This window comes from Ambystoma mexicanum, chromosome 4q, assembly GCF_040938575.1.
Source record: "Ambystoma mexicanum isolate Mex_15411 chromosome 4q, UKY_AmexF1_1, whole genome shotgun sequence".
NCBI lineage: Eukaryota > Metazoa > Chordata > Amphibia > Caudata > Ambystomatidae > Ambystoma > Ambystoma mexicanum.
In genome coordinates, this window is record NC_090928.1 from 888543165 (window position 1) to 888567616 (window position 24452).

The window sequence follows — 24452 nt, forward strand, 5'->3', positions numbered from 1 at the left end:
ACCCACCCCTTAGGGAAATACATAAATAGGGACAGTTTAGGACCTAGAGAGGCACACAAATTCATCCATCAACTGATTTACTGGCGAAGCGCTCTGCAGGAGAAACTCAGATCCAAGACTCCAGAATTCTGAAAGCAGAAGGCCCAAATCCAAAGCTGAACCCTTCTCAGCTGGCCTTTAAAATCTTGAAACCTGATTTTAACCCCAGACTTCCAAGGGGCAAAACCAAAAGAACAGCCGGGCTGTGCTGATTCTGCTTTCTTGCCAATAACTCTTGCTAGAACCCAGAGATCCAAACCAGTAGAGCAGAGCTGTAACCTGATAGCTGCAACCCAGAACCAACCCATCAGATCCATTCCAGAGGCCGTGCAGTGTCCCTAGTGCCGTGCTGAGTGAGTGCCCTGAATCCTGTCCGGTGGGCTAGCAGAATTCCAGTCCAAAACCCTTGACCAGATCTTTGACGGGCCTATTCCAAACCATAGTTGTGAGTATCTATAGGATAGAATTGTCCATAGCCAGTATCTCATCCTTAAGTAATCCTATCCACCCATTCTATCATATCCAGAACTGCATTGTAGAGAATCTTTTGTCTTTCCTGAATCTTTCCCTCATCCATATAGTCCTTTGATAATTGTAGTGATAATATCTTCTGTGCGCTGATATATTTGCTGAGGAAAGACAAGTATCTCGGCGGGCAAAAGTCAGAACAGAGGCACCGCTGTTCTGGTGGCTGTCCGGTTGGGTATCTTGTATCTTCATAGCCTCCCTGGTGTAAAGGAAACCCTTGTTTGTAATTCAAAAGCGCATCTTCCATTTGAAAATCTTGACTCTTTCTGAGAAAAACCGACCTCTACTAAAACCTTCATAACTTCTGATCCGTGCAGTCAAGTGTCAAATTGAAGCTAACATCCTCAGCTTTCAAACAAACCTAAAACCGCATTCCAACTCATTGTAGTTTTTCTGTAATCGCGTTTCTCGCGCGTTGAAAAGTTTGCCACGGATTTTTCGTTTGGCTCAATTTCATCACGTGTAAAACAGCTATTCTTTGCAATTGACCACAGAATTCCGTTTTCAATCTGTTAGTTATTCAATCATCAGTGCTAGAGTTTACCGGAAACTATACAAAGCAGCTCCCACTAGATTTGAATCCAATTTAGAGAATTAAATCCATTTTTCAGTGTTTCCCATTCATTCAGAACCACATTCAAAAGAATTTGACCTGTTTTGAAATCATTCCTGTTTCTTTCTATGCTTGCTGGGGGGAATTGGGATTGAAACTGTATTTGTTGAGTGTGTATTTCCTGAAACCTGTGTTCTCTCCTTCCAACTCTATATTGCATATTGGGGGAATTGGGTAGTGTGCAGGGGGAAAGAGTGACATTGCATTTGACTGAACCCAAACAAAGTTTTATTCTGTGCTGCATGATTTTCCTTATCCATACTCCTTCTGATTAAAGAGATTGTTGACTGTAACATCACCCATTGGTGATCTTTGTATAAATATTAAATAGTGTGATGTATATATATTGTTCAAATACCCATGTGAATGTTACAGGAATCTGAACAAGAAGGACCACAGAATTACGAATGGGAGAGATTGCTGATGTACATCATGCAAACCCAATGAAAAATAGCGCCCATTGAAAATCATGGAGATGCGTGTGTCGGCTTAAGTGTAATGGCCAAGTTGTGGGTCATATGGGGCAGGGAATATGGGGGCAACCCCCCATGATAGTAAAATGAAATAAATAGGGTCCTCTGTACCATTCATTACGTCTTGCTGTAATTCCATGTGACTCAGACCCACATACACACATGGCTGCATTGCCACTACCACCCCAATGACTGTGTCCCTCCCATGCAGGTGATTCAGGATATCCCTTGATGCCATGGCTAATGGCACCTGTCTGCTGTGTGCACATCCAGACGAGCTGCAACATAGAGCAGACCATCGGACTCATGAAGGCAAGGTTCCGCTGCCTAAGTAGATCGGGGGGTGCATTGATGTACAGTCCTGTGAAAGTGGGCAAGATCGTCCTGGCCTGTCCCATGTTACATGACATGTGTGTCAGGAGTAACATTGCGCTGCCCCTGGACATGGACATGCCTCCAGCAGAGGGTGACGACAGCAGTGACAGTGAGGCTGAGATGCCATTGCCCCATCACAGAAATGACATGGATGGACATGAAGCCCGCTAGGAACTCATCAGGAATTACTCCTAGCCACAGAGCACAAGCACATGGCCTAGGCCATACACCACATGTGACACTGAATGGGAAATAAAGCATGCTTGCACAAAAATAATGAATGTCCAGTCATGATTTGCAATGCAATGCCAGGTATATTTCAAATGTATATGTGGAATTGAACTGGCGAACTAATACCCCCTCCCCAACTATCCCTCCCCAACTATCCCTCCCCATACACCCTCCCCAACTATCCCTCCCCGTACACCCTCCCCAACTCGTGTAACAATGTCAATACCAAAGTTCTAGATTCTCCCATGCCACCCGTCTGTCCAGGGTCTATTTACGTGCCCTCTTGCTACATGGCCCGCCCTTGTGGTTCGTTGCAGCAGGCACATGGACCAGCACCTTGGGCTGCTCTGTATTGAGCTAGCAGGCATGGAGCTGGATGAGGGCATGTGGGATGAGTCAAAGGCCCATTGATCCAGGGCCGCCTGCAGGAACATTGGTAGGGACTAAGCCATGGGCGAAATGGCACTGTTCCCCTCGCTGACCCTCCGAGCCAGGTGGACAATGGCTGACGTTGCACGTCCCAAGGCACGTGCACTGCATTGCCCAGTGGTCTGCACACTCTCCCGCATTTGCTGGGCCTCAGTATGCAGCAGAGCTGCCTCCTCCCGCATCAGGCGGGACTCCTCCAGGTGCTGCTGAACCAGGCCTGCCAATTGCTCATGCCATTCCACCATACCGCGCAGATGACCGACCATGTCCCTGACACTGCGGAAGGACGGCTGTGGAGGGATGTGCAAGTTGCTGTAGCGGAAGTCTGGCTGCGCGTATGGGTTGTGGTCTGTGGTGTCCCCTGTGGTGTTACCAGCCTCCTGCGCAACATCATTGTCAGTGGAGTCACGCACATATGGTTTGTGGTGGGGAATGGCTGTCCTCCTGCTGATACCCTTGTTGCCAATTGTGCCATGTCAGGTGCTGCTGGTGGTGGAAGCAGCTGGTATGGGAACTGCGGGTGGAGCCTGGGTGGGGGCGGAAGCAGCTGTTACAGAGACTGCGGGTGGTGACTGGCTGGGGCCAAATTGGTTTGCATGCCTTTAAACACAAACATTCTTGTACATTACGTTTTCTGTACTTGTTGGTCGTGTGTAACTTATTTGGCGCCCTGGTTAAGGAAGATGGCATGTGAACAATAACTTAGCTCTAATATCTTCTATCCTCGTGCTCCAGGATCAAATCTGTGGACAGCGTAATCTACTGAACTCAACAAACTCTCAGGGGGAAATTGAATTAAGCAAAGGGAGTTCGATTTTACAGTTGTCCTAGGCTCATGTGGCGGTGAGGGCAGGTTTTGCTGACTACTGTACTGCCAGCATAATCTATTCTACTACAATATGTTGATACTTATCACGTGCAAGCATTTGCTTTGCTTTCTGAGGCTTGGTGTCATGGTTTTATAATGGGGTACATTTTAACCTGGGTGGTGGGGCTGTACACTAAGGAGGTAAAAAGCAGCCATACAATGTGTGCTGTGTTTACATTCAGTTTTTCTGTGTGGGCAGTCCAGTAATGGTGTGTTTTAATTATGTTCAAGGCTGTCTACTATTATTTCTGACACTAACAAGGAGAAGCAGGTACTGCACGCAAAACAGTGGATCAAGACATATGAAGACTTCCACCACATGCTGTTCATGAACGTGACATCCATTGCACTGGAGAGGGTCAACTGGATGGCATTTCAGAAGAGAGTGCAGCTGACGAGACAGCCAAAGCACCCAGTGAAAGTCCATGGAGGTCATTACGACCTTGGCGGTAAGGGGTTAACGGCGCCGGTAAAGGTGCCGGAGCTGTCAACCCCTTACCGCCCCATTATGAGACTGCTCGCGGTAAAACCAGGCGTCCTTAGCGGGTCCCTCGAGCAGATCAGGATACTAACAACGGGCCCATTATTAACAGGCCCGTTGTTAGCATCCTCCCCATTCCCATTGAGCCCTAGGGGGGCTCAAATGGGAATGGGGATGTACCGGGTCCGGGTTCCTTGAATGAGGAATTACCAGACCCTCCAAGGTCGGAATGGCCCGGTAATTCCTCATTCAAGGAACCCCGACCTGGGACCCGGGACCCGGTACCCGGTACCCGGTATGGGGTAGCCATGCCGCTAATAGCGGCATGGTTACCTTAATACTCAGAATGACCCCCCATGTCTTGGGGCACATCTACAAGAATAGCACACTCCCAATCCTCGTTTTTGAGGGAATTATGGACAGAGCTTTCTTCAGGCGTGCTGGTCCCATGTGTGAGTATGTATTATGGCCAGGACACCCAGAAATTAAGAGACATCCAGGAAAACAACCCCTAATATTCCTCTGTTGCAGGATTTATAGAGATCCAGCTCCTTTTGGGGTTCAGACTCTTCTTGAGTCACCAGACTAAAATATGATTGAGTCAGTGCGGGCACGCCTCAAGGGATGTTTAAAGTGGGTTCATAAACCCCAGAATAAGAAAGAGAATTATTGAGCAAGTTTTGCTATAAAGAACGTACATAAGCTATTTCCTCCTGGACAATTGCCCATAACAAACCAGTGTTCGTTGAATGGAGTAGGCAGCAACAAATACCTGATTTTTGTGTTTATTGTGAATATTTTAATACATGCTTAATTTATGTTTTTCTTTAATGGCAACTGTGATCAAATTAAAAGGAACATGTGATCCATTGGGACATTGTTTCTTAGTTCTGCTCCTAGCTTGGCACTCGGCACTCCATCAGATGGGAACAGGTTGGGGGGTGGGCAGCGAGGGGAGGGAAGAGAGGGAAAGCAAAGGGAGGGCAGCTCAAAGGAAATGACCAGGAAGCTGGCGGTGAGTTGCACAATCAATAGCAGCCTTCAAGAAATTCATCATTCGATATTAGACATTCAGTGTCGGCTGGTAGGTTGCCCCCAAAAAGCAAGGAAAGATGAACACGTGTCCCACACCTGTGTTCCAAAATGAACCAGAGTCCTGAATTGGGAGAAGAAACTGAGTCACGGGAACTGGAATCAAATATAGAGTCCTCCTGAGCCCCCATGACTTATAAGTACCCCTTACTCTGAGGAACAGCTACTGTGGGTTTTACCAAAGGCAGCACTAAGTCAAGTATGAACGGGTGGGTGCGGACAGGGTAGCAAGGCGAGGGCAGGCTCAGCTCAAAAACTATTTCGTAGAGTCTCATGCTAGTGGGCTGGGGGAGAGAGGTTATGATATGATATAATATATGATTGGTTATTTATAACGCACTTAATACCCATAGGTTTCTAAGCGTGGACCCGGGGTTCGAACCTGTGTTGCTGTTGCTCCGTGTCGTCTTGCTTTGCCCCTGCGCTATCCTCCCGAGGCAGGGGTTGATTGTCAGTTATGATTTGTAATTATGTTCTTCATGATGACTTTCAGGTTGCATCCATACAGTATTTCTATATATTTACTGTAAAAAGAAATACAACAGAAAGCTAAAATGTCTGTGTCTGTTTTGTGTAGTATATACAAATATAGGTATTCTGCGACATGTAATCTTCTAAAGGTAAATACACAAATGCATCTGCAAGAGTCTGTATCTCATAACATCCAAAGAACAGCAACAGATAAATTCAAACAATAAATAATACAAGTAACAATGAATACTGCACACATTCACTGACATCCCTAATGTGTATTGGAAAAGGCAGCCAAATAAAAAAGACATCAACCTAGTTCACAGCGATCATAAATCATTGATTTACACAACACCATGGACACATGATTGTTTCTTCACATCTCCCATGGCACCAGCTCCAAGAAGCACGAGAAACCTTTCTGGGGCTACACTGGGGCGTAACAAACCATGTTCAAGACACTTTTCCCATGCACCTTTTACACCATCCATCCACCCGACATAGGCCCAGGCCCAGGTGCCTATGGAGGTCAGAAAATGTACCTTCTGGGCTGCAGGACTTACAACTTTTCGTTCAAAGGTAGAAGTGCGAGAGGAAAACTCTGAGTGATGTCAAGATGTAAGAACAGCCACCATGAGCTAGAAGGGGTGAAATAGATTTCTACAGTGTAGAAAGTTGAGGATTGAATATAAAAAGGGGTCGTCAACAAACAAAGGTGGGGTAGTTGGCAGTACACAGCATATCATGGTTCTGAGGGTCCTAAGCAAAATAGTGTAGATAGACACAATCCCAGTGCCACTTAGGGCTGGATTCACCTTCCCAGGCTGGCCAGATTCCTAAATGTTATCCTTCGGTTTCACTCCATAACTGGGGCTGAGGGTGAGGGAAACTCATACAAGGCATAGGGATATACCAGGAGTAAAAGGGGACTATGGCTAACTGTTAGGATTCAGGTGTAAATGATGAAACCTGGTGCAAGGGCTATTCTAAGTGGACCTAAAGTTCTGATTAAAAGTGCAGTTCCCTACTCTAAATAACTGGATATCTTTGTTTCAAGGCCCTTTAAGCATCTTTAAGTGTAATCACAGTCTCTGGGTATTTAAAGTGCCCAGCACGCTTGCTATCAGGTGACTTTATGCTTGCGTAAAACGGTCACCACGTGCTTGCAATCAGGTGACATCATGCTTGCTATAAAGTCACTTAATTGTTGCTATAAATGCCCTATTACAGGAGTTTTTATATTTATTGGAATATGTAAAACTGATAAGTTGATTGGATATTATAATGTTATTTTAATTTATTTGAATGGCTATGTGAAAAGTTGACGTAACTGAAACACACTAAATAAATAAAAAAACAAAAAATTACTGGCATATTCGTTTGATTTTGTATTGAAATGTACCATTTACATTTTATGTGTGGAAATTTGCCTTGTTTTCTTAGGAATTAAAAATTGGCACAATCAATTTAGCAAATTCTCAATAATTGAACTTTCATGCCAGAAGATGGTTTAGTCATTAGTCTGTATCTATTTCATTTGATTTTTGGCGTTGTGCACAGCACATACACTGCTTGAGAACTACCCATTCACTCACATGCTCACCGATCCATCGATTCGCTAAACCCACTCTCAATAAACCACTCACTTATCCCACACAACCAGTTACTCAAACCAAACCTACCTGCTCATTTGCTCAGATCATCTACCTATGTACTGGTCCAACACTCCTACTTGCCCACTCAGTCGCCCAACTCACCGCTGGCAGATTGATGAAACCCAAGCAGGTGTACCAAATGTGTGTGTATTTTGACCACTCTGTTTTTTCCTGCACACTGCTATCCTGTGGCAGTCCTTTCCTACTGCAGTCTTTACCATCTCCCACATCAACCACCCGGCTGCTCTGCTATGGAAACCTTTGCACAAGTTGGAGTTTAATGTAATTGTTCAATCTTAATAGTGTGCAAAGCCACTTTGAAGACTGCATGATATTCAGAAACAGCATGCCATTACATTTCAGATGTGAGACTTGCATCTTGTAAGTTTCAGATAATTGCATGATGGGAAATACACGTCGTTTACTACTGTACGTCTCACTCACCTATATTTGTCTGCTTCCCGGCTGTACTGATTCATGGTTTGGCGGAAACTGCGGACCATGTCATGCATGCCCACTTGAGTGGTGGTGTAGTCATGAAAAAGTTCTGAATAACTCCTAATGGTCTCCTTCAAAAACAGACATTATGACAGTCTATGTTATTACTTTTGAAACCTGCAGGATATTACACATTACAGCTGCCATGACAAACAACGTATTCATTTATTTATTTATTGGCATTTCAGGCGCTTATACATCAAGAAAATTGAGTTTCGAAGCACCCACAGGGCAAAGGGAAGGGAAACAACAAGACAATGGAATATACAAATACAAAAAAAGAAAAAGCAGTCCTACTAGGCCTTGTGAACATTTGGATCGTGCAAGTGCAGAGAGCGAGAGAGAGGGGACAGGGCAAGGGGATAAGTGCTAGAGGATCCACAGAGGGGTGAAGTGCCAAGAAGACAGTTGCAAGGCAACAGGTAACTTGCAAGGGTTGGTTGCGAGGCCAACAGGTGAGTGCCTGACAGTGACCACAGGATTGAAGAACAGGTCACCAGCCAATACAATAAGTGCAGGCCTGTCTGGCAACACAGGCCCAGTGGTGCCCGGAGCCAAGTGCAGGAGGAGGGTAGATGCTGTGGGCGATTGTGCAGAAGCCCAGGACCCCAATCACAACTACTGTGGGGTCTAGTAGGGGAGGGAGAGAGGGAAAGAGGAGGAGAAGAGGAGTGTCTTGAGGTGTTTGCGGAACTTGAGGAGATCTGGCTCAAGTTGGAGAGAAATGGGGAGGCTGTACCAGAGGAGGGAGCCATCAGAGGAGCGGCAACGGCCCCAGATAGCCTTATGGATGATGCAGAGGGATTTAAATTTGATCCTTGCAGCAGCAACTGAGAGCCTGTGTAGAGATTTTAGGGCTGGAGGGATAACATGCCTGGGCTTAAGGCCAACGATGAGTCTCGCATCCCTATTCCGGATTAGCTGGAGGGGCGGATAGAAGAAAAAAGTAGGTTAAGAAAGTAGCTGTTGCAGTAATCCAGCCCGGAGAGTACAATAGCTCTGTATTCATTGGGCTTCTGGGGGAAAGTGCAGAAAGGGATGATGCCCCTGAGGAGCTAGAGTTGGAAATGGGCCTTCTTGGCAAGGTCCAAGATGTGACGAATGAAAGAGAGAGAGGAGTTGAAGATAACTCCCAGGTTGCTGGTCTCAGAGGAAGGAGAGGGGGGGAGAGCCCATCGAGGGTGGCGAGAGTGAGTGAATAGTCCCGATAGGAAGAATGATAGGAGACAAATTAACAGCAAGGTACCAGAATCATGTGCATGCAGGATGCACAAGCATCACCTGCATGCGGAAATAGAAGCATTTACATAAACTCACCACAGTTCATTAGATTTCGGAATGCATAATAGTTTAGTACAGTGTGAATCCATGAAAATATTGTATTTGATGTAGATACATACACAATTACATTAGAAAGGACCAACTGGCTACAACATGTTTCCTTTTCCCATAACAGAGTATTCCTTGGCAGCCCTTCTGCCTAGCCTCTACCTGTCTAGCGCACAATATCATTCATGTGTCAATACCACCTGCTTTCATGCTGTCCTACTGATCAATATAAGATACTTCCCTGAAAGTCCCATTTGCCTACCCCTTTCCCATCACAGAACACACCATACCCCCTTGCCATGAACGCGCCAGGAGCTCATGTCTGCTGCAGGTAATGCATGCTTTGGGTATATTGATTAGAGGGAAGGTATTACAATATGTCAATTATATGACCACTCCCTCATGTTCATATAGACCCTGCACTGGTTCTCTAGCTTTGTTCTAGTTTGTAGCTGTGCCTCCTGAGATGTGACCTCTGCCTCTATCCGTATCTCTATATATGTGTTGGGTTTTCTATGGCATGCACCTAGCCGAGAAGCTGGGAAGCAACAGAGCACCGCAAAATAAGGGGAGATGGCAATGGGACTAGTAAGGATGCCCTTAGAGGGATAGACTTTTAATGAAGCTGGGAAGCAACAGAGCACCACACAATAAGGGGAGATGGCAATGGGACTAGTAAGGATGCACTTAGAGGGATAGACTTTTAATGAAGCTGGGAAGCAACAGAGCACCACACAATAAGGGGAGATGGCAATGGGACTAGTAATGATGCCCTTAGAGGGTAGACTTTTAATGAAGCTGGGAAGCAACAGAGCACCACAAAATAAGGGGAGATGGCAATGGGACTAGTAATGATGTCCTTAGATGGATAGACTTTTAATGAAGCTGGGAAGCAACAGAGCACCACACAATAAGGGAAGATGGCAATGGGACTAGTAAGGATGCACTTAGAGGGATAGACTTTTAATGAAGCTGGGAAGCAACAGAGCACCACAAAATAAGGGGAGATGGCAATGGGACTAGTAAGGATGCCCTTAGAGGGTAGACTTTTAATGAAGCTGGGAAGCAACAGAGCACCACAAAATAAGGGGAGATGGCAATGGGACTAGTAATGATGTCCTTAGAGGGATAGACTTTTAATGAAGCTGGGAAGCAACAGAGCACCACACAATAAGGGAAGATGGCAATGGGACTAGTAAGGATGCACTTAGAGGGATAGACTTTTAATGAAGCTGGGAAGCAACAGAGCACCACAAAATAAGGGGAGATGGCAATGGGACTAGTAAGGATGCCCTTAGAGGGATAGACTTTTAATGACGCTGGGAAGCAACAGAGCACCACACAATAAGGGGAGATGGCAATGGGACTAGTAAGGATGCCCTTAGAGGGATAGACTTTTAATGCCACAGCTGGAAGGATATGGAGTGAGGGAACACAGAGGGTTACACGTATGGTGCACCGGTTACGGAGGCAAAAGAAGATCCAGTCTGGGTGGGGAAGGTTCTACATATTATAGCTCCATAAGAAGCTCTTTGAAGATATGCGTCTTCAAGCCCTATCCTAAATGAATTTGTATTTATTTATTTACGTGTTTAATTGTTTCTAGTTCTAACAAGAACTTTACAATATTTGTTTTTATTGATTTCAAGTAACATTGTGGTACAGAAAGAGCGACACACAAAATGAAGGAAAAGCAGGGGATATCGAATCAGTGTTAAGAGAAAGAAAGTAGGTGAGATTTAAGAAGAGAGCGAAAGACACAGTGTAGGAATGGGAAAGGCACGCGCCAGGCACTGCCCGTTCATGGTAGCAAGTGCTAAATGGTGCGAGCACCTGGACATCTAATAGCAGTGCCTGCCACTTGCCTCATACCTATACACAACTGTTGGCTTTGCCAGTGCTTGTTTTTAGCAGGACTTCAGTGAAGGACACTCAGAGTGCTTATAAATCGAGTGGCTGAAGACAGAACTGGTAAGACATTGTTATTGCACAAGTAGCGGGGTTATGACTCTAATTAGTCATTAACTCTCAAAAGACTGCTTTGACAAAACACTGGCAGGCACTTCGGGAGCAAAGTGTGATGGTAAGGATTGAATAAAGGGAGAGCAAAGAGTTCCCATGAGAAGGTGTTTTGGGCGGGGAGGGGCATGAACTGGGTGGGGATGGCCATAAGGATTAGCATGACCATGGGCAGTCAGTAGATGGGCAAAGAACCAAACAACACCTACAGGCTGTGTGTCCCTCCTCATGACATTCCGCCCCATCTGCACTCCAATGCCATGGTTTAGGCTTATGGGTGTGGCAAGTATAGCAGATCTAAAAAGGCGAAGGGAAATATCCATTTTAGAAGTGAAGTAAAAAGCAACGTCAATAGCAGACCGACCTAATGAAGGTCGCGGTGCTGTGGTTATGGCAGTAAGATGATTTCACATTAAGCAGAGCCAAGGCATGGAAGGATTGAAGAGTACAAAGAACTGACAGCTCTACAGAGAAGCGAGACTACTTCCCGTGATGCTTGCAGGCAGGGCGAAGGGCAGGTGACAGCCCGGGCCGTGGGGCAATGGGAGAAGCAAGGAATGTAGACGCAGGGTAGAGTAAGTCCAGAGCAGAAAGAGAGGAGAAGGAGGGTGTAGAAAACGAGGTGTTGAATGGGTCAAGAAGATAGAAGCTAGAAAGTGGGGGTACAGATTAGGATATGAAAGGGAAACTACAAAGATCGCGCCCAATGAGAGGCACAGAGGTCACAGTTGGGAAAGAGGCAGAGGGACAAGAAAATGAGAAGGGGAGAAATGAGTGATCAGTAGTCAGAGGGGGAGTCAATAGCAAGATTACAGATGACTACAGCGAGGTGGGAGCCAGGTGTGGGAAGGGGCTCTGCGATGGGAAGAAAAGAGCAGGCAGCATGGGCAGCATGGGCAGTGCAAAGATAGAGGACAAAAGGGAGACTGCGAAGGAATAAGTAAGGAAACGAAATAATCTAACTTGTCCAAGAATGAGGAGAGGACCAGGAGCAGGACCGATAATAGGAAAAGCTTTGGGATGTTGTTTTAGGAAAGAAATGAAGTGGGGTACAACTGAGGAGAAGGAAGAGGACAAGGCACTGCAGAGGAATGATGCCAAATGCCTATGCCACCACTGTAAAGGAATACACGCCCTGCCTGTATGCAATGGCGGAAAGGGGTCCCAGGCATAGGCTGGGCACCAAGGGCTACAGGAGCAGGCGCAAGGGTGAGAGCTGCCTGAGGGAGTGCCCGGAAACAATCCCGGTGGTAACAGCCTGCAGCAGTGGCACGGGGGCTGACTGGCTGTCTTCCAGAAATGCTCTTCCCTCTACAGGTATGCGCAGGTGGAGGGGGAATGGGAGACAGCCTGGGGGTGATGGCACCAAGTGAGCTAAGCGCTCGCCCCCGATATCTGTGCGCAGCCCGCTGTGGCAGCCTATCGGTGGGATAATAATATCTTCTGTTATTTCAGCACCCCGAGACCTATGGATGTGTAGCGCTACATGATGTGATTAGTTATTTATAATGCGCTTAATACCCAGAGGTTTCTAAGCGCGGACCCGGGGATCGAACCTGTGGTGCTCCCTGTCGTCCTGCTTCCAAGGCGAGCACGTTGCCCCTGAGCTATCCTCCCAAATACATTATTATTATTATTAAGCGGTAGGGGCTCCAATGCCAACACAGAAGTGGACATGATGGCAACCGCAGAACTACTTGGACGCCAACAGAAGCCCTCCTCAGCTTAAGGAGAGGCCCCCCCACGGTGCATGTATGCCCAGATGGAGGTGGTGGGGGGAGGGGTTACAAGCTGATGTACTCAAAAGCCTATTGACTCTTTTGCTGTAAAGCAATAGTGCGATTGCATATGTTGCGATATTTCCATTAAGTGAAGGCCAATGCAAATGCAGTAAAGCACAGCTGCACTTTTCTATAAGCGCTGAAATAAGAATTACAAAGTCATAGAAAGCAATTCACATCAACATGCCAATCACCCCTTACCGCGTTTTGTGAGCTATTCACTTGAGGTTCATCTCGTAAGTGCTGCGCTTCCAGGAGGAATTTAACGGCATCAACTCGAAACCCATCGACGCCTTTTGCAAGCCAGAAGTTGATGATATTCTAAAGATACGAAATGGAAGACAGGAAAAAGAGTTTAAAACGCTGTCGGTTTTTTTCTGGCTAAAGTGACGTAATAATGTAATGCTGTGTATGACCACCCTGTGTCTCTTTCCTATTTCTCGTGCTGGGTCTGTGGACTAGCAGCGCAGGAGATAGAGACAGAAGACTTGTGGACACCCTGCACAACACTGATGGCTTCAGGAATAACCCCTGGTGGCGTGACACTGTCCATCGCACCCTCCCCTACACAAGCCACTTCACCAGAAAATACATAGCATCACACAGCCGTCCCCAGATGCACCATGCAGCTCCAAGTCCCCTCCCCACAAGAACAACATACCAGCTGCCCTACCCCTCTAAGCCACCGACCTCGTGGGGCACGCCCATGTGCACATAGCACCCAAAAAGTAAGAAAGGTATAAGGCATCCTGGCACACTTCCCGGCCTAGCTCCAGCGTTGCCAGAACCCAAAGTCGTGTTTGGCAGCCGGTGTTTTGTAGAAGATGGGCACTACTGATTGATTGATTGATTATTTATTTATTACGCGCTTATACACAAGTGTTTACTGTCTCAATGTGTAGAAAACGTAGACCTGTGTCTTTGATAGGCCCAGGTCTCCGGTGATATCGAAAAGCATTATGGACCTTGGCATCTTAATTACCTGGGCCTGTGGCAGAGCATGCCTCCTCCACCACTGCTTCCTTCCGGTCTGAGGAGACAAGGGGAAGGAGGAGAAAAGGCCATACTCTTCTGTCATGATTCCATCCCAGTGAAATATGGCATCTTTAGTCCACATTGTTGGAGATCTTGTATTTCATTAAAATGTTACATATAAATACATTTTCATGTCTAAAAAACCTTCATACACACTTGTGTGGATTTATCTCTGTTCCACTGGAATGACACCACCGTAGAGAATGAATTCATATAGAAAACAAAATTTGCTAATGGCTTCCTACTGCAGAAAAATATTGTTGCTTAGTCGCTCTACACGTTTTTTGTGTACACGCATTGTTAAGACCCATGTTCATTTGCCTTCCAATAAACATGGATTTGAAGGGAACTGTGATACCGCAAATCAAGAAGCTTTGTGGGTGAGGAGGAAGTGAGGATCATGGGCAAGCAGCTGGAGGAAGAAATATCTTCCGGCTAATTGTCTTACCTTCCACAATGGCACAATGGCAAATCGGTTCCAATCACATTGTTGACAAATGATCAACATAATGGAATTCATGACGAGTATGGTGATGTGGTAAGGAAGTGGTGGCAATGGATTCATCAGCATTTTTACCACACCACCATGTTACCAGGATGGAGGTAAGTTTGAGGAAAAACCTCCAGCACTTGGCTGGAGCTTTTACTTATAAACAAATGGAGTAATTTACTGCCGCTGTTTGTTCCTCCAAACCGCAAATCATCACTAATTCACAGCCTAAATTCTCCTCCCATGTGGTGAGGGGAAGGCAGCTGCTACCTGATACTGACCCTCGGGATGGTAATCTGAGGGTGGATCACATGGGAGGAGATGGCTGTCGGGGAGAGGTGATGGCTCTGACAGGAAGGACGCAGTATTCTTCCCTTGACTGTGGAGCAGAGACCCTCATGCCAGAGTTTCTGTAGGCCTGTTGTCATTCTTCAAAACCCTTTAATTGTAAGGTCTTAAAACACACTTCTGTTAAACATCTTAAGCAGAATTGTATTTCTCCCTCATATATGTATAACCTCTCTCAAACCTATTTGACAACTCATGTTTATGGATGAATGTTATGTTGATAGAAGTGTTCAATAAAAGAACTTTAAACAATATAGTGATCCTTTGGACTGCAATTTCCAGAAATCTTTAAGTACTGGGGCGAAGAAGAGGAGTAAAGAGTCAATGAGGACCAATAGTACTGTCAAGGAGAATGTGCAGTCTAGTTATCCAATCAATAGCCTGAGCAGAGCATTTAAATACATGAATCACCTGCGGATAAAGAGTGGTGAAGGAGAAGCTAGAGTAAGCTTCAGAGTATGCGGAGTGGGAAGCAGAGAGAGGCAGAAACCCGTGCGGAAGCCCAGCTGAGGGAGAGCAGTGTTCCCAGACTGCCGCTTGTCACTCTGATGTACCGGAGTAGTGGGAGACTCAGCGGACACCGGCGGGCTCCAGAGATGTACTGTCAAGGCACTGGCAGCCTCAGAGAGGTTGTCAGTGGCGCTATCGAACTGAAAGGTTGAAGACTTACCGTCAGGGAATCATAATGCTGTCAAAGAAGCTGAAAGAGGATTTGACGTTCCATGGAAGCCATTCTCGAAGCAGTACCGTATCTCAGCAATGTGCCACGAGTCAGAGCCGCCAGGAGATACCAGTAAGTTGGCCCAGTGAGAATAGTAACCGCGGGGCATCCGACAGGCACACGCAGCATTAAGGGAAGGTCTTCAATACCGACCAAAGAGACATTACAAATAGAGAAAGCAAGAGGGCAGATATGGTGCAATTTTCCTGATAAGAGTTGTCAGTTGGGGGACAATTAGAACCAGCATTGCCTTAAGTCAAAAGCCATTACAAAGAGAGAGCAAGAGGGCAGATATGGGGCAATTATCCTGATTAGAGATGTCAGTTGGGGGGAAACCTGACACCAGCATTGCCTTATGCCAAAGACATTGAAAGAGAAACAAGGAGGCATCAGTTGTACAATTCTCCTGACATGAAATGTCAGTTGGGGGAAACCTGGAACAAGCACTGCCAAGAACCAAGAGACATTGTAAGAAAGGTTGACAGGAGTTTGAACAAACCCTCATATCGGGGATGCTATCATGGGGGATATTGGTGCAAGTCCTAACTGAAATCAATAGAGTGATACCACTGAGGAAGAACAATTGTGTGCTATTTAAGAGAAATATGAATGTTGTGGAGAGATCTGAAAAGAGCATCTGGTAGTGAACATTTTGGAAAAAAGATACCTGGCAGGAGAGTACACCATGGGATCTGTGTGAGCCAACATGAGGGATATTCCTTGCAGAAGAGTAAACCATGGTATACAGAATCTCAGTTGGAATTTCAGTTGAACCTTTTTTGGAAAAAGATACCCAGTAGGAGAGTACACCTGCTCCCTCACTTTCCATAAGTTCCTGCAGCTCCAAAAGGACACACCTTTCTAATCCACCCTTTTTTCTAATAACAAAGGTTGGGATGCCCATAGTATACACCACTTTTAATCCATCGGTGCAGGAGACAAGCTTTCCAGATGAAGCACAGCACAGTTAAGCTCTTTCAGCTCCCCTGTCTACAGAAGGTATGACTGTGCCTTATCCAAGTTTTTGTTCCATAGTAAGTCAATCACTGTAAAACATTAATGTCCCCATGGTCACCTTTTCAGATCGAGGCCCCTCGTGATTCACTAAACATGATCTACCGAACTGCTGAACAAGGTATGTGACCCTCTATGTATGCTGCAGTACTCGTCACTTGTTTTCCACACCACTCAAGTCCTAACTCCCGCTTCTGCTATATTCTGCAAACTTTTCTAGATTTTTTAATTAACCCTCAAATCCTGTAATTCAAATTCTTTTGGGAAATGCTGCTGGGGTCGCCTCTGTATTATCATTCCATCCATTGTCGGCGGGTGAGTTGCAGCACCCCACCCTCATTATGCTAAATTTTAACTGGTTCTCTGACCCTAATTGAGTCGGGTTTTAATTAATTGTAATTCTTTTTCTTTCATTTCCTTAACCTCGCATGGGGACAATTTTGGTGCTGCTAAAGGCGATCTACCGACTTCGCCGAAGCACTCTGTTGAAGTGTATCCAACTCATATATGCTTCAAGTCGTTCTTCATATTGTTAGCGTCAACTCTGATTGTTCATCTATGGCTCTTTTGGCAAAATCAGTTTTTTAGGCTGCTATTATTTACTGCACCTAAAACACCCTGTCTTGCGATATGGTATATTCTCTTTCCCTGTGCACATAATGATGTCAATAGACAAAGTGCTTCAGGAAAAACAACGAGATGTAAATGAATTGATGAATATGTTTGTCTTTCTAAATAATATAAAAGAAGGTATTAAGAAAATTAAATATGAGTGAAAATAAACCACTCTTTGTTCTTTCCACGCAGTTCAAAGTATCTCCTGGATTCATTCGGACACTGAATAATTAATGATTCTAAACTCATATGTTCGGGCCATGGTGACTTCCTCACACTGATTTCATATTGCAAGTACATTCCTCTCATCACATTCTGATATCTCTCATTTGGTCTTAACAGACACCCACACACCATTCTGTTCTGTACGCAGCCCCTGAGGTTCTCTGTACAGCGCTCTGCTACTCTTAGGACCCAAGCACGCACTACAGGAATTCTCTAGAATCAACAAAATGTAGAACTGGGACCAACTGGAATCTTGAGTGTTAAAGACAGCAGTGCAACCGGCATGCTAGGTGTGATCAGCAAATTACACCTTCCAATAAATTCTGTTTTTAACTGAAAACAACTAAAGATTTCATCGAATGAAAAAACAACAAATGAAATGTTAACAAATAAAAAAACAACTAAAACCAAAATAACACATTTCTTTTTCATTGTTTTTGGGGATTTTCCCCCAACCCGCCCCCTTTTTTTAGTAATACTTTCCCCTACCCCCAAACCACTATTCCCACTCCCAACCACATTTTTAGTTTTTTCCAAAATGTGTTATTTTTGTTTTTGTTGTTTTTCCATTTGTTTAAATGTCATTAATTGTTTTCTGTTCGATATATTCACTGCATACCAAGAAATTTGACTGATTTTCCATGCAAATTTAAAATGAGAGTTTCACTTTCTTTGAACTAGACCCCAAAACATGCCAGCTATTTCAGCAGGTGTTATATTTTTTCTTAGAACTGGTGCCTAATTTCTAAGAGCTGAGAATTGTCAATCTAAGCCTGTGGTATGCCACAATCCTTTCTACCAAGAGGTTCAATAGAGAAAGGTTAACAGATAAGCTATCTTGACGTTTGTTAATGTACAATTCCTAATGTAATTCTAAGTCTTTTGCAAGTGAATAAGTAACCCGCAAATTGTAAAACATGTTAATATGCAAATGATGGCCTTTTAAGTGTGATAAGAGTCTTGCTAATGATTCCGAATCTGTCTCGTGGTCTAATGTTTCACTTTGGTTATAAACCTGAAGTGGGCATTTGCCAAAATGTCTTGCTGTGGGAAAACAGTTTAAGCATAATAAATAAATGAATATAGAGTTTCCATTCTGCTGAGCCTGTACATTTGAATTTCAAAGTTTGATCTCTCTATGGTTGAAATTGCTCTGTTTTATTGTGATGTTTGTAATAGGACATCTAGAACTTGTGAAAATATTTAGAAGGCAAACAAAAATAATCAGAGAGTAGCCAGTTTAACACAACAAATAGCACTACAAAATGTATGTCAATTGAAAATATTGGCTACAAAAATATAGAGGTAAAAAGATTGGCCAAACTAAGCAGACTGAATAGAAATGTGGGTTGTATTTATTTTGGGTGGGATTGATGGTTGGTGATAGAGGAGTTGCCACCCTTTGTTAATGGGGGTGTCAGAGACAGTATTATTAGCCATCCTGGTATCAGTAAAGGGGGGCCTCTAGGTGGGGCCATAAGTAGGGGAAATGTTAAATCAATTCAAGAAGAGTTTAAAAAAAGCCTACTTAATTGTTGGAGCTTGTAAAGTTAAAATGTATTTAGTGGATATTTCTGTAGTCAATGTTTGTGTCGTTTTTAATTCTGGCTGAAAGTTGACAAAACCATGTTTACGCATGTATTCCTGTGTATATGGGTTTTCAGATGGGTGTATACTATATTGCTGTTTTCGGTTTTGGCACTCTTATGGCCAAAAAAATTCTACAGAGAAGAAAGAGCACTGAAAGGGAATTCAGAAGCATACTATTTGTCTGGCATAGGAACGGACAATGCATTCATATGCATTGGCTACATCATAGATTGTTGTGTGTGTCCTCCTGCTCACCAGTCTTCCATTTAGTCATTTGTCATAGTCCTTCTCCTGCTTCTTAGTGCTTGGGTTTGGTCTTTTGTATTGTTTTAGTTCTTAGTCCTAGTCTTTGGTCCTAGTCCTCCTCCTTCATCCCGGCCCTTCTCTTTTGTGCTAGTCCTTTTCCCTAGTCGTACAGCTTAATCCAAGTCCTACCCCTTTGTTTTATTCCTTTATCTTAGTCCTAGTCCTTCACCTTGTCATAGTCCTTCATCCTAGGCCTACCTCTTTGTCACTGTCGTACTGCATCTCAATCCTTCTTCATCATAGCCTTTCTCCTTTTCACAATCCTTTTGCTTCATCTCAGTCCTTCATTACAGTCCTACTCCTTTGCATAGTCATTATCCTTTGTCACAGTCCTTCTTCTTTGTTAAAGTCCCTTTCCTTCATTACAGTCCTTCTACTTCAGGCCAGTCCTTCAACACAGTCCTTTTCCTTCATCATAGTTCTTCTCCTACATGACAGTCCTTTGTCACAATCTGTTTCCTTCATCATCACAAGTCATTCATCTTTACTACTCTCCTTCATCACAGTCCTTCTTTGTCATAGTCCTTCTTCATCACATTCCTTTATCCAAGTACTTCTCATTCACAGTCCATCATAGCCCTTTGTGATAGTACTTCTATTTCATAACAGTCCTTCTCCTTCTTTACTGTTGTTCTACTCTGGCCCAGTCCTTTATCACAGACCTTCTCCTTCACCACAGCCATTTGCCACAATCCTCCTCCTTCATAATCACAGTCCTTCATCTTCCTTACTGTCTGTCATCACAGTCCTTTTTGTCACATTCCTTTGTCACAGTTATTCTTTATCACAGTCCTTCTATTTCATCACAATTCTTCCCCTTGGTCACAGACCTTCTGCTTTGGCCTCGTCATTTATCACATCCTTTCTCCTTAATCACAGCACTTCCCATTCCTCAATGTCCCCTTCCTTCATCACAGTCCTTCTTCATCACAGTTCTCCTTCATTACAACCCTACTCATTTCTCACTGCCATTTTCCTTCATCGCAGTCCTTCACCTTCATCAATGCCCATGAAAGTGATTCTTCTTAGGCATAGTCCTCCTTTTACTTTGTTACAGTCGTTCACCATAGTCATTCTTCATCAGATCCTTTTCTACTTCCTCACATTGTTTCTCTGTCAATGGACGGTCTTACCCGTGTCTCTGGGCCATTGCCTTTGGAGAACTGTGGTCTACCGTCTGAGGAAGCCACTCTGCCTGAAAAGACAAAATAGAGAACTGTCTCCCAAAGACAGGAACCTGAAGTCAGGCGACCTGACCCCCCTTACCCTGAGGGGAAAAACCAGGGATGGAGATTCCAGGAAGACCCTGGAATATCACAGCAGGAAGAAACAGTGTCCGATCAGTCGACCAGTTAGGGGTAAGGAACAGAGGAAGTTATGAAATGTCTGGGTAATGCAGGACAGAGCTGGTGGGAGACAAGGTCCAGGCAGATGCCAGAAGGGAGGAACGAATACAGCAGGTCTGAAACAAGCAGAAAGGGTCCAAGGAACCAGCAGACAAGAAGGGATACAAACAACAAGGAATAGCAGGTAAGAAGCACCAGGAGCGAGGACTTGCGCTATTAAGACACACCGCAGGGATCCACTGATGTCCATATAAAGCCGCGGCACAGAGTCTCCGCTGCAGTGAGCCGGAACTGGAAACAGGGCGGTGTGTACTTTCAGACGACATCTTGGTATGTTGTCCGTGTAACGCCATCCGCTATCTTAGGATGGGACAGACACATTGCAACAATCTGTCCTCATCATCAGCGCTGGATCAGGCTATGTCGTGCTATGATATTTTCTTTGGTCATAGTATGACCATACATCACAGTCCTTCAATATAGTCCTTCTTTGTCACAGTCCTTCTTAATTGTATTCCTTCATCACAGTCCTTCTTTGCAGTCCTTTTATGTCACAGTTCTTCTTCATCACAGTCTTTCTTCATCATATTACTTTGTCACAGTCCTTCTCCTTCTTCACAGTCCATCACAGTCCTTGGCCATAGTCCTTCCTCTTCCCTTTTATCACGGTACTTCATCACAGTCTTTCTTCTTCATCAAAGTCTTTCTACTTCAGACCAGTCCTTCATTACAGCCCCCACCTTCATCATGGTTTATTTATTGCATGTATACAGCGCACACAAGCCCTCAGACATCAGGGCACTACAGACCAGTTACATGAGGCGCATTGATGAGGCCCATTGGCTGGGGAAGTTCTTAGTTCAAGATTAGACAGTGGTACATAAGTATTGGTACGTACAAAGAGTAGGTGATTAAGCATAATAGTACAGATAAGGCAATGTGTATCCATAAATTACAGAGACAGTACAGAGACAGTTGCCATGCCAATAACTGCTGATGTGGGCGATGATGTCTATCATCAATTAGTTCAGGTGAACAGCCAGGTTTTTAGGGCTTTTCGAAAGGCCCAGTATGAGTTTTCAGCACTGAGGGAGGGCTTTCCACTGTTTGGCAGCAAGGACGGGGAAGCTTGCCCCTCCTGCTCTGGTTTGTTTGAATTTGGGTTGGATAAACCTGTGGTTGTAGGGTGTTCTGGTAGGCCTACCAGTTTGATGGGGAACTATTTTTTGAGGAAGGTATGGTGGGGCCACTTTAGATATGCACCTGTAGGTAATGGTGAGTGTCTTAAAGAGGATTCTTTGTCGTATCGAAGCCAGTGTACTGCTTTCCTGGCCTCAGATATATGGTGATGTTTAGGCAAGTTTAATGCTGCTCGAAGGGCATTATTTTGAATCGTCTGTAGCTTCTGTATGTTGTGAGAGGATGTGCCTGCGAAAAGGACATTGCAATAGTCCAGTGTTTTATAGTTAAGCAGTTATCTTTAGATAGATATAGTCTGGCTGCAATGAGAAGTTTAGTGGCATATGCTGCAGATGAGGATATGGCATTGACTTGATGGGAGACGGAGAGGGTAGTGGCCAAGTCAACCCCAAGAGTCAGTTATTCTCCTTCATCAGTTTTCTCCTTCATAGCAGTCTTGCACATTCCTTCTCCTTCGTCATCACAGTCCTTCATCTTCATTATTGTCATTCATCCTCAGCCCTTCTTCACAGTCATCTTCCTTCATCACAATATTTCTAGTTTATCGCAGTCCTCCTTCTCTGTCACTGTCCTTCACCACAGTTCTTGTCAGTACTTCATCCCAGTATTTCTCCTTCTTCACAGTCCTTATTTATCACAGTCATTTACCTTCATTATCATCCTTTGTCGCAATACTTTTACAGTGTGTCTCATTTGTCAAAGCCCCTGTTCTTTGTTATATTCCTTCTCCTTTTTCACTGGCATTCTGCTTCGTCACAGCTGTGTTCCTTCTTTTTAATCTTTTTCCTCCATCACAGTCGTATTACTTAGTCAGTCTTTCTCATTCATCTCACTCCTCCTTCAACACAGTCCTTCATCATAGTCCTCCTTCCTCACAGTCCTTCATCACAGTCATTCTTTGTCACAGTCCTTCTTCACAGTACTTTGTCACAGTCCTTTGTTACAGCCATTCTCCTTCATAATAGTTCTTCATCACAGTCCTTTTCTTTCATCACAGTCCTTCTTTATCAAAGTCCTTCTTCATCACAGTCCTTCTCATTCGTTACAGTTCTTCATCACATTCTTTATTCCTTCTCCATCATCACAGTCCTTCATCTTCATTTCTGTCCTTTGTTAGAGTCCTTCTCCTTCAGCACACGCCTTCTCCTCAGTCCTTCCATACATTCTTCCTCCCTTATCACAGTAACTCTAGTTTGTCACAGCCCTTCTCCTTCTCCTAAACCCATTCTTCTCTGTCACTGCCCTTCATCACAGTCTTTCTCCTTTGGGAAAGTCCTTCTTCTCAGTCCTTCACCAAATCCTTCTCCTTCCTCACAGTCCTTATTCATGACAGTCCTTTCCTTCATTGCATCCCTTCACCACAGTCCCTTTCCTTCATCACAGTTCTTCTCCTTCATCACAGATCTTCTCCTTTGCCACATCATTCTCTTGTGCCACAGCCTTTCTCCTTTACCAGAAACCTTCTAATTCATCACAGTCTTTCTTCTTGGTCAGGCTTTACCCTTTGTCTCAGTCTTTTGTGACAGTCCTTTTCCTTCATCACATCCCTTCATCTCAGGTCTTCCCCTTTGTCACAATCCTTTGACAGAGTCCTTCTTCTGAGCCATAATTATGTGTTGCAGTCCATCTCCTTTGTCACAGTACTTTGTTACTATACTTGACCTTCATCCTAGTCCTTTACCTTCATAATAGACCTTCACCTTCACCTTCAATAATCCCTCATCTTTTGTCTCAGTCCTTTATCACAGTTCTTGTCATTCAATAGAATCCTTGAATTTCATCAGAGTGCTCTTCTTTGTCAAAGTCATTCTCCTTTGTCACAGCCCTTTGATACAGTCTTTCTTTGACGTAGTCCTTCTCGTTTGTCAGTCTTTCTTTGACACAGTCCTTTGTCACAGTCATTCTCTTTCATCCCACTCCATTAGCTTCATCATAGTCCCTCTTCTTTTGTAACAACCCTTCCTCACAGTCCTTGTCCTTTGTTATAGTCTTTCTACTTTGCCACAGCCCTTCCCCACTATTCTAGTGTGTCTCCTGCATCCTAGTAGTTCACCTTTGTCAGTTGTTAACCTTTGATATAGTCCATCTTCTTTTGTCACAGTCCTTCCTCACACTCCTTCTGCTTCATCACAGTCCTTCTCCTTCATCAAAGTCATTCTCATTCATCAGTGCTGCTCCATCACCAAAGTCCTTCTACATTATTCCTTTATCAAAGTCCTTCCCCTTCATCAGAGTCCTTCTACTTCATTGCAGTCCTTCTCCTTCATTGCAGTCCTTCATCACAGTCCTTCCACTTCAAAGTCCTTGTTCATAGACCTCTCCTTCATCACAGCCCTTTTATTTTCTCAGAACCCTTCTTCTTTGACACGGTCCTTCTCCTTCATAACAGTCCTTCCCCATCATCAAGTGCTTCCCCTTTTTGAGAGATCTTCCCCTTTTTCACAGATCTTCCCCTTCCTCACAGTCCTTTTCCTTCACCAAAGTTCTTATCTTTTGTAATGTGTTTTGTATGACTCAGTGTCTCAGACAAAGCCTCTCACACTCTGCCCCACATTTGAATTACTTCATCTATCTGTTCTTCTTGTTCCCTCCACTTGTCATATGTGTCACTCTGTCTCACTTTCTCTCTCTTTCCCTTCCTCTCACAGGGGATTGTGGGACATGCGAGAGTGGAAATGTG

The 24452-nt window shown here is 44.5% G+C and overlaps 1 protein-coding gene across 1 annotated transcript in view; it reads right to left on the reverse strand.

The window, feature by feature from the left end:
- Positions 1–24452, reverse strand: part of SLC3A1 (solute carrier family 3 member 1) — a 191380-nt gene that overhangs the window by 62442 nt on the left and 104486 nt on the right. Inside the window, exons 5-6 of the mRNA XM_069608455.1 lie at positions 13084–13203; positions 7700–7824 (exon numbers count right to left, since the gene is read on the reverse strand). Of these exons, the coding sequence (XP_069464556.1) occupies positions 7700–7824; positions 13084–13203 (245 nt within the window). The remainder of the gene's footprint in view (positions 1–7699; positions 7825–13083; positions 13204–24452) is intronic.